The sequence below is a fragment of the Ailuropoda melanoleuca genome, chromosome 17, assembly GCF_002007445.2.
Source record: "Ailuropoda melanoleuca isolate Jingjing chromosome 17, ASM200744v2, whole genome shotgun sequence".
Taxonomy (NCBI): domain Eukaryota; kingdom Metazoa; phylum Chordata; class Mammalia; order Carnivora; family Ursidae; genus Ailuropoda; species Ailuropoda melanoleuca.
In genome coordinates this window covers 12,071,853-12,082,580 of record NC_048234.1, presented here as the reverse complement: position 1 = coordinate 12,082,580, position 10,728 = coordinate 12,071,853, and the positions used below count along the sequence as shown (strand labels likewise).

The following is a 10,728-nucleotide window of genomic DNA, read 5'->3' as shown; positions in this document are numbered from 1 at the left end:
TGCAGTCTTTTCGAGAAAGGTGTGGTTTCCATGGCAAACAACAGAACTACCAGCAGACCTCACAGGAGACATCTCGCCTGGAGAATTACAGACAGCCAAGCCAGGCCGGGCTGAGCTGCGACCGGCAGCGGCTGCTGGCCAAGGACTATTATAACCCGCAGCCCTACCCGGCCTACGAGGGCGGCGCCGGCACGCCCGCCGGCACGGCGCGGGGCAGCAAGGGCCTGGCCTCGCAGCAGTCCCTGCAGGCCCGGCCGGCCTTCTCGGGCTACAGCGTGCAGGACAGCAGCCCGTACCCCGGCCGCTACTCGGGCGAGGAGAGCCTGCAGGCCTGGGGGGCCCCCCAGCCGCCGCCCCCGGCCGCAGCCCCTGCCAGGGGGCGTGGGCAAATATGACGACAGCTTGATGAAGAAGGCCGCCGTGCCCCCCGGCAGGCAGTACCCAGAGCAGGGCGCCCAGCTACCCTTCCGGACTCACGCCCTGCACGTCCAGCAGCAGCTGCCGCAGCCCCAGCAGCCCCTGGCATACCCCAAACTCCAAAGGCAGAAACTGCAGAACGACATGGCCTCACCCCTGCCCTTCCCCCAGGGCGGCCACTTCCCCCAGCATTCACAGTCTTTCCCCTCTTCCTCCACCTATCCCTCCAGCGCCCAGGGCGCCCAGGGCAGTGGCGGGGGCCAGGGGGCCCACTCCTACAAGAGCTGCACCGCGCCGTCCGCCCAGCCCCACGACAGGCCGCTGACGGCCAACGCCAGCCTGGCCCCGGGGCAGCGGGTCCAAAACCTTCACGCCTACCAGTCCGGCCGCCTCGGCTACGACCAGCAGAAGCAGCAGCAGCAGCAGCAGGCCCTTCAGAGCCGGCACCATGCCCAGGAAACCCTCCATTACCAAAACCTCGCCAAGTACCAACACTACGGGCAGCAGGGCCCGGGCTACTGCCCGCCCGACGCGGCCGTCAGGACTCCGGAGCAGTACTACCAGACCTTCAGCCCCAGCTCCAGCCACTCGCCCGCGCGCTCCGTGGGCCGCTCGCCCTCCTACAGCTCCACCCCGTCGCCGCTGATGCCAAACCTTGAGAACTTTCCCTACAACCAGCAGCCGCTCGGCACCGGGGCCTTCCCCGCGGGCATCACGGACCACAGCCACTTCATGCCCCTGCTCAACCCCTCCCCGACTGACGCCGCCGGCTCGGTGGACCCCCAGGCTGGCAACTGCAAGGCTCCCCCGAAGGACAAGCTCCCCGAGAACCTGCTGTCGGACCTCAGCCTGCAGAGCCTCACGGCCCTGACCTCGCAGGTGGAGAACATCTCCAACACGGTCCAGCAGCTGCTGCTCTCCAAGGCCGCTGTGCCGCAGAAGAAGGGTGCCAAGAACCTGGTGCCCAGGACCCCGGAGCAGCACCGCAGCCAGCACTGCAGCCCCGAGGGCAGCGGCTACTCGGCCGAGCCGGCGGGCACGCCGCTGTCCGAGCCGCTGAGCAGCACGCCGCAGTCCACGCACGCCGAGCCGCCGGAGGCCGACTATCTGAGTGGCTCCGAGGACCCGCTGGAGCGAGGCTTCCTCTACTGCAGCCAGGCGCGCGCCAGCCCCGCCAGGGTCAACAGCAACTCGAAGGCCAAGCCCGAGTCGGTGTCCACCTGCTCGGTGACCTCGCCCGACGACATGTCCACCAAGTCCGACGACTCCTTCCAGAGCCTGCACAGCAGCCTGCCGCTCGACAGCTTCTCCAAGTTCGTGGCGGGCGAGCGGGACTGCCCGCGGTTGCTGCTCAGTGCGCTGGCGCAGGAGGACCTGGCCTCCGAGATCCTCGGGCTGCAGGAGGCCATCGGCGAGAAGGCCGAGAAGGCCTGGGCCGAGGCGCCTGGCCTGGCCAAGGACGCCAGCAAGCCTCCCTTCTCGCTGGAGAACCACAGCGCCTGCCTGGACTCCGTGGCCAAGAACGCATGGCCGCGGCCGGGGGAGCCGGAGGCCCTGCCCGAGTCCTTGCAGCTGGACAAGGGTGGTGGTGCCAAGGACTTCAGCCCGGGGCTGTTCGAAGACCCTTCTGTGGGCTTCGCCACCCCGGACCCCAAGAAGACGACTGGTCCCCTCTCCTTTAGCACCAAGGCCACGCTCGGGGCCGCCACGTCAGACCCTGCCGTGGCAGCCTTCGACTGCTTCCCGGACACGACCACCGCCAGCTCGGCGGACGGCGCCAACCCCTTTGCCTGGCCCGAGGAGAACCTGGGGGATGCCTGTCCCCGGTGGGGCCTGCACCCCAGCGAGCTCACCAAGGGCCTGGAGCCGGGCGGGAAGGCCTCCGATGGCGTGGGCAAGGAGAATGCCCATGAGGCTTCGGCCTGCCCGGGCTTCCAGGAGGAGGAGCCCCCTGGGGAGAAGGCCACGGTGCCTCGGGACTCTGCGCAGGAGGAGGCGGGCGGGGTGAAGGAGGAGGTGGGTGGGCTGCTGCAGTGCCCCGACGTGGGCAAGGCCGACCGCTGGCTGGAGGACAGCCGGCACTGCTGCTCCGCCGCCGACTTCGGGGACCTGCCCCTGCTGCCTCCGCCTGGCAGGAAAGAGGACCTGGAGGCGGAGGAGGAGTACTCCTCCCTGTGCGAGCTCCTGGGCAGCCCCGAGCAGAGGCCCGGCCTGCCGGACCCGCTGTCACCGAAGGCCCCCCTGCTGTGCACCAAGGAGGGGGTGGTGGAGGTGCTGGACACCAAAACCGGCTGGGGCTCCCCGTGCCACCTGTCTGGCGACTCTGTCATTTTGCTGGGCCCCACTGTGGGGGCCGAGTCGAAGGTCCAGAGCTGGTTTGAGTCCTCCCTGTCCCACATGAAGCCGGGCGAGGAAGGCCCCGACGGGGTGCTGGCGCCTGGGGACTCCACCACCCTGGCCCCAGATGCCTCCCTGGCCCAGAAGCCCAACAAGCCGGCCGTGCCCGAGGCACCCATTGCTAAGAAAGAGCCCGTGCCACGCGGCAAAAGCCTACGGAGCCGGCGGGTGCACCGGGGGCTGCCGGAGGCTGAGGACTCCCCGTGCCGGGCGCCCGTGCTGCCCAAGGATCTCTTGCTCCCCGAATCGTGCACCGGGCCCCCGCAGGGACAAATGGAAGGAGCGGGAGCCCCAGGTCGGGGGGCCTCGGAAGGGCTCCCCAGGATGTGCACGCGCTCCTTCACGGCCCTGAGCGAGCCCCGCACGCCTGGGCCCCCGGGCCTGACCACCACCCCCGCCCCCCCGGACAAACTGGGAGGCAAGCAGCGAGCCGCCTTCAAGTCTGGCAAGCGAGTGGGCAAGCCGTCCCCCAAGGCGGCTTCCAGCCCCAGTAACCCGGCTGCCCTGCCCGTGGCCTCAGACAGCAGCCCCATGGGCTCCAAGACCAAGGAGACAGACTCGCCCGGCACCCCTGGCAAGGACCAGCGCTCTATGATCCTGCGGTCCCGCACGAAAACCCAGGAGGCATTCCACTCCAAGAGGCGGCGGCCCTCCGAGAGCCGCCTCCCCAACTGCCGGGCCACCAAGAAGCTCCTGGCCAACAACCACCTGCCTGCCTCGTTCAAGGTCTCGGGCAGCCCGCAGAAGGAGGGCAAGGCCAGCCAGCGGGCGCGGGTCCCCAAGCCGGGTGCAGGCAGCAAGCTCTCCGACCGGCCCCTCCACACGCTCAAGAGGAAGTCGGCCTTCCTGGCGCCCGTCCCCACCAAGAAGCGGAACCTGGTTCTACGGAGCGGCAGCGGGGGGGACGTGAAGGAGGAGGGAGCTGAGGACCCCTCCACCCTCTTCAAGAGGATGTCTTCGCCCAAGAAGGCCAAGCCTGCCAAGGGCAACGGTGAGCCCGCCGTGAAGCCCCCGCCCCCGGAGACCCCGGATGCCTGCCTAAAGCTGGCCTCGCGGGCGGCCTTCCAGGGGGCCATGAAGACCAAGGTGCTTCCGCCCCGGAAAGGCAGGGGCCTGAAGCTGGAGGCCATCGTGCAGAAGATCACCTCGCCCAGCCTGAAGAAGTTGGCGTGCAAAGCGCCGGGGGCCCCTCCCGGTAACCCTCGGAGCCCCTCTCTCCCTGAGAAGGACCGTGGGCTCAAGAGTGCGGGGGGCAGCCCTGTTGAGGCAGGAGAAGGTCTCTTAAACGTGGGCCCCGGGCAGAAGCTCCCGGCAGCTCCGGGGGCCGACCCGTTATGCAGAAATCCGACCAACAGATCTTTAAAAGGCAAACTCCTGAACAGTAAGAAACTGTCCTCGACTGACTGTTTCAAAACTGAGGCCTTCATGTCCCCGGAGGCCCTGCTGCCCGGGGGGACCGCCTTGGCGCCTAAGAAGAGAAGCCGGAAAGGCAGGGCTGGAGCCCTCGGACTCCCCAAAGGTCCCCTGGAGAAGCGGCCCCATCTAAGCCCGGCTCTGCTCCTGACCCCCCGAGACAGGGCCAATGGCACTCAGGGGGGCGGTGAGGACAGCTCTGGTGGAGGAGGCAAGAAGCCAAAGACGGAGGAGCTGGGCCTGGCCTCCCAGTCCCCCGAGGGCCGGCCCTGCCAGCCCCAGACAAGGGGGCAGAAGCAGCCAGGCCATGCCAACTACAGCAGCTATTCCAAGCGAAAGCGCCTCACTCGGGGCCGGGCCAAGAACACCACCTCCTCACCCTGTAAGGGGCGTGCCAAGCGGCGGCGGCAGCAGCAGGTGCTGCCCCTGGATCCCGCCGAGCCTGAAATCCGCCTCAAGTACATTTCCTCATGCAAGCGGCTTCGAGCAGACAGCCGCACCCCGGCCTTCTCGCCCTTTGTGCGGGTGGAGAAGCGAGACGCGTTCACCACCATATGCACTGTGGTCAACTCCCCGGGGGAGGAGCCCAAGCCCCACAGGAAGCCTTCGTCCTCCACCTCCCCTTCCTCGTCCTCATGCTCAGTCTCCTTGGATGCGGCTGGGGCCTCCTTGGCCACGCTCCCTGGAGGCTCTGTCCTGCAGCCACGGCCCTCCCTGCCCCTCTCCTCCACCATGCACCTGGGGCCCGTGGTCTCCAAGGCCCTGAGTACCTCTTGCCTTGTTTGCTGCCTCTGCCAAAACCCGGCCAACTTCAAGGACCTCGGGGACCTCTGTGGGCCCTACTACCCCGAACACTGCCTCCCCAAAAAGAAGCCAAAACTCAAGGAGAAGGTGCGGCCGGAGGGCCCCTGCGAGGAGGCCTCGCCGCCCCTCGAGAGAACACTCAAAGACCTCGAGTGCGCAGCCACCGCGGCCCCTGGAAAGCCCCCGAGGCCCGAGGGCCCGGCAGACCCCGCCAAGCAGGGCTCGCTGCGCACCAGCGCCCGGGGCCTGTCCCGGAGGCTACAGAGTTGCTACTGTTGCGATGGTCGGGGGGACGGTGGCGAGGAGGCGGCCCCAGCCGACAAGAGCCGCAAGCATGAGTGCAGCAAGGAGCCGCCGGCCGAGCCTGGCGGGGACACCCAGGAGCACTGGGTGCATGAGGCCTGCGCCGTGTGGACAGGCGGGGTCTACCTGGTAGCCGGGAAGCTCTTTGGGCTGCAGGAGGCCATGAAGGTGGCCGTGGACATGGTAAGAGGCCAGCCCGGCTGGGGCGGGGAGCTCGGGGTCCTCAGGACGGGCAGGCAGGCAGGCCATCGGGAAGCCCCCTCATCTTTGCCAGCGCCGCGGTTTGGGCCAAACGTACCGGCCGTCTCAAATTCCTCACTGCGGAGTTTTGGGGTGCAGTGGAGGCCGAGGCGGGACACGCTCGCCCACCCCTGTCCCCGACTTCCCGCTTCCGCCCCTCGGCCAGCCCGCACCCGGCACCCCCCCTCCGGCCCCATCTTGTGCAATCAGCTGTCATGCCGGGGCCCCAGAGAACAGGCCGCCTCCTGGAAGGGAACATCAGGGTGACCTAAAAACCAGGTTGCCCCCGTCCCAGTACCTACCTCCCTGTCCCCTTGGCCTCTGAGGTGGAGCTTGGGCGTAGGGAAAGAGTCTGTCCACACACTGTGGGTCGAGACATGTCCCCTTGGGTAGGGTGGTCTGGGGACTTCTCTGCCAAGGGTCCTAACGTGCTCCTTGAGGAACCCCAGGCCCTGAGGTCTGTGAGCAGGAACTCAGGCTGCCTTCTCGGTTCAGATCCCAGCACTGGCCCCTCCCTCCCCGTGCAACTTGGGGCGTGGGCCTCCACCCCTCTGCACCCCATGTCCTCGCCGCTGGCGTGGGCATGGTGCCGCTGCTGAGTGAGTTCATGCCCGGGAAGCTGCCCCCCGACGGTCCTCTGCTAGGACGAGGCACAGAGGCCGGGCCACGCTCACAAGGTGTTACGGCCACTCCAGCTACCAGGGGACTCCGCTGCTTGCGCTCCCTTCTGGGGGACGGGGTGCTGGGGTCAGCAGTCTCTTCCTGGGGCCTGTGCTCTTGCCCATCCCCCCCCCCACACGCTGATGGCCACTCCTGTGCTATGACACTCCCTCGCACTGCCACACCTCTTCTGCCCTTGCCCCACCCACTCTGCCGGCCCCCAGGGCATGCCCCTTCCCACTGCCTGCATTTCCCCCGCCCCCAGCCCCTGTGCCTGAGGGCCCCAGCCTCCCCTGGTTTCCTGCACCCACCTTCCACTGCCCTGGGGCACGGTGACAGACCTCTCCAGGCCCAGATGTCCTGCCCAGGGGCCTCCAGCCTGATTGAGGAAACCCCACCTCCAACAGGACACCTGCCATGTTCCGTTCTGTGCCTCTCCTTCCTTCCTCCTCTCCCTCTCTCTCTCTCTCTCTCTCTCTCTCCCTCTCTCTCTCTCACTGGCTCCTGGCTCCTTCCCAGCCATCCTGAGATAGGCTCAAGTCTCATTAAAAAGTAATACCCTCAGTTCACCAGTTCCCTCCTCCGACACACACGCCCCACCAGGCCCCCCCAGTCCAGGGCCACCCCTGCCTCCACGGCTCTGGCCAGGCTGTACGGCTTCTCCATCCTCTGTGAGCCGGGGCCCGATCCCGTCTTTTCCATGGTTATGGGCTAATCAGGCGTGGGCTAAGCTGCTCCCCTGCCCCAGCCTGTCCCAGGGGCTCTGGTCTCACCTCCTGGATCTGCACTAGAGTCCTGCTGGACTGAGAAAAAAGCTGGGGGTCAGGGTGGCACCCTGCTTTCCTGCTGTCACGCAGCTGTTGAGCGCTGGGGCTGGAATTCCGCCCACACCCCGTCGGCCCATCTCTGCCTGCTGTGTGCTATGCCCAAAATGGCCTGGTAGCCTCCCACCCCTGGGCCCCCCCCCGGGAGGGTCAGGACAGGGGGCGAGGGGTGGGGTAGGACACACAGCAGCAGGCCTTCACTGCTCCCCGGGCGCATCTTCCCCCAAGGCCACTCAGATGGGATCTAAAAGGCCTCCCTGCCAGGGATGGTCCTGGGCCGGGCCAGGCTGGCCGCCGGGCTGTGAGCCTCAAAGGGGCCCACGAAAGCAGCGTCTCCCACCCGGAGGAGCAGACCATGCCCACAGAACACTCTGGAGAGACAGGCAGGCTCTGGGACTTCTGAGGGTCCCGGCTCCACGCCCTCCCCTCCTGCAGCCTCGGCCTCCTGTCCCCTGTGGCGGCCCGCTCCCTTGGAGACACGCAGACCCAGGTTCAAATCCCAGCTCTGCTGTGAGTGGGTTCTGTGACTCCAATGAGTCACTGCCTTCTGGGAGCTTGGAAGGCCACACCCCGGTAGCAGGGTGGCGGGGTCACCTCCCCAGGAGAGGCCCCGTGCGGCAGGCTTCCCAGCCCCAGCACACCGGTTGGTACCTTGGCCTCGCTCTCACTCTCTGGGGGACGTAAGTTCTGTGGGGACCCTTAGGGACAGCGCTCTTTCTCCTCTGACCCTTCCTGAGACCCCCCACACAAACTGCTGTCCCTCGACCCTTCCATGCCCACCTCCTGGGACCTCAGTTTCTCCGTCTGCCCGGAACCACTGTGGACCCCATCTCCTATCGAGGGGAGGTCTGGCCATGGATGCCAAGGACGTCACTGGGGGTTACTAGGAAGCCCCTAGCAAGGGCTCAGACCCCAGTTTGGGCCCATCCACCAGCCTGGGATCCTTGGGCAGGTTCACAAGCCCAGCTGGGGGAGCAGGAGGCCAGACCCGGGGTGCTAGGCTCAGAAGGGCCCAAGGCCTCTGTCTCTCTGTACCTCGATTTCTTCGTGTCTGGAATGCCACTCATTGGTTTTTTGGGGGGGCCTCAGCGCAGGCGGGGTGGCATGAAAACACTCCTCTGGCTGTTCCCCTTTAACCAACAGAACACCTGAGGGCTTGGCCCTGATCTGGGCCCCTCACTCCCACTCCATCACCTTTTTGTGGGCCGGAAACTGAGGGACTGTTGAGCTGCAGAGCCCCAGAAGGTCTCAGCCTTGACCAGAAGGCAACTGCCCATCTAAAGGCATTTATGAGAACCTCATGTTCCAGAATATACCCAGCCCCACTCCCAGCTTGATGCCAGAGGGAGCGTTCCCAGGCATGGTGGCCGGGAAGGTGGGGAAGGCCTTCTCACTGCTGGCCTGGCCCAGATGCTGGGGGTGGGGTCTCTCTTAGTTGTGCACCTGGATGGAGCCCACCCTGGCCCTGAGCAGTATGGGTGGTGACGGCCAGCTCAGAGCCCAGCTCAGCTACTTGGGAGCTGTGTGTCCTCAGGCAGGTTACTCAGCCTCTCTGAGCTCTCCTCGGTAACCTGGGTAGAATTATGATAATATCGATATCTGCAGGTCTCGCTCTTCAGAGGGCTTTCTTGGGGTGGCCCAGCTGTCCCGGCCACGTCCCTTTTCGGACAGCTGGGCCTCAGCAACTCTGCCTGTCCCCTCCTCCATACACGTAGGGAGGGTGTGGGGCCCCTCGGAGTGGGGGGCCAGTTCCATCCTGGACTCGGGGCTCGTGTGGCTGCCAGAAAAGGTAGAAGACGATGCTTATTGCCTTCACGCTCGCCTGGAGTGGAGGCCTCAGTTTCACCATCTAGAAATTGGGGCTCATGACAGGTCCCCCCCCCCACCCAGCGCTGCTGGGCGGAGCCCTGTGCCCTGCACACAATCCCTGTCCTCCGCTGCCAGTGCCAGCTGGGAGCCACAGCCGTAGCGATGAGTGGTGTCCTGACTTCTTGTCGTCCGCTGGGCACACGGCGTCTGCCGTTTGATCTTCACGACTGTCCCGTAGGGGGAGGCCCCGTCCCCCTTGCCCCGGTGGGGCCTGGGGAGTTCTGTGACCGGCTGCGGCCCCACAGCCCAGAATGGCAGAGCTGGGATGTGAACCCACGAGGCATTTATCTGAGAGGTTCCGCCACGACGTCAGCCGTCGGGGCAGGCAGCCTCCTTCCAGTGGATCCCCGGGGACCCTTCGCGGGAAGGAGGTGGGGTCCAGGAGGGGCCTGGCTGCTGTGCTGCAGGCTCACCCCCTCTCCCCTCTCTCCTCACCAGGCCTGTTTCAGCTGCCAGGAAGCCGGGGCCACCATCGGGTGCTGCCAGAAAGGATGCACGCACACCTACCATTACCCGTGTGCCAGCGATGCAGGTAAGAGCCGGCCCCAGGGGACAGGAAGGCCCCGGAGGCCGCCCAGTGAAACAAAAAGCAAGGGAGGGGGAAGGAGATGAGGTTCCCACCTGCTGGCCACAGGCCCTAGTTGTAGGTGTGAAGCAGGGCCTGGGGGGCTGGAGGGAGGATCATCGGGCCTCCCCTGCTCCCCTCCCCCACTCCTCTGGCCTGGAACTGGGGTGATGTTATCAATGTCCCTGCCTCATGGGTGGCAGAGCAGAGACCACTCCCAGCAGGCCCTCCCACCACCTGGGGACCCCCTCCTCCCCAGCTGGGCGCCTGCTGGCTCTGCCCTGGACTGAAGCGACCCCCTCTCTGCACAACCCTCCCCCACCGCCGCCCGCTTGGTCCTGGGCCAGCAGCAGCCCCAGCTGAGCCACCCGCAGGAGCACACGCAGGACTGAGTGGTGACAGGTCCTTGGCCAGGGCTGGGGTGCTCGCCCTGTGCAGGGAGGGGCCGGCTGCCGCAGGCTGTGGGGCTGCTCACGGGCTCCACTTGCCGCTCTGTGCAGCATGAGCCAGAGTTTAACGTGGACTCAGCCACTTAACCAGACGGCTGCAGCCCTCCTTCTCCGGGGATTACGGTAGCACCCACCCCGTGCCGGCCGCTGTCAGGCCCCGGCCCTGTCCCCAGCTGCACCTTTACAGACAGGCTGCCTTCTCCATGGCCACGCACAGCCGCACGGACAGACTTGGCCTGTCTGGCCCCACATCCCGTGCTCTCTGTCTCTCTCTCTCACCCCAGTACTGTCCAGCCTCCTGGGGGCTCATCTGTGAGTGGGACAGCCGGGAAAATCATGATCCTTGATCACAGTTATGGAGACCAGACAGGGTGGAGAGTGTGTGTGCCGTAGGAGAACCCCGTCCTGTCTGAGGTTGGGAGGGAATGCAGGAGGACTTCTCAGAGGAGTCGGCATTGGTGCCAGGCCCCACAAGGTCAGGGGAGGTGCGCAGCAGCTGGTTAGTGGGGGGACGTACATACCAGGCTTGAAGCCATACAACTGTTCTGAATGAAGGATTCCCCATAGAGTAGGGATCTCTGTAGAGCCCCAGGGATTGCCACAGGAAGGGGGCCTGGAAGCTGCGAGGAGACGCTGGTCTCCCGCAGGAGAAGAGGCTTGTGGATGCAAGGACCTCCTTGGTGCTGAATGCGCAGGCCTTAGGGGGAGGGGTGAGGAGCCTGACATCCCACTTCACGTTGGGAGGCAGGGGTGAGGCCCAATGGGGGGTGAGGGGTGTGCCAAAGGG

The 10,728-nt window shown here is 66.3% G+C and overlaps 1 protein-coding gene across 1 annotated transcript in view; it reads left to right on the top strand.

The window, feature by feature from the left end:
- The window catches only part of RAI1 (retinoic acid induced 1), a 13,678-nt gene extending 2,956 nt beyond the window's left edge, over positions 1–10,722 (top strand). Inside the window, 3 exon segments of the mRNA XM_034647300.1 lie at positions 6–358; positions 360–5,517; positions 9,366–10,722. Coding sequence (XP_034503191.1) covers positions 6–358; positions 360–5,517; positions 9,366–9,539 — 5,685 coding nt within the window. The 3' untranslated portion in view covers positions 9,540–10,722.
- Positions 10,723–10,728: the final 6 nt, after the last annotated feature.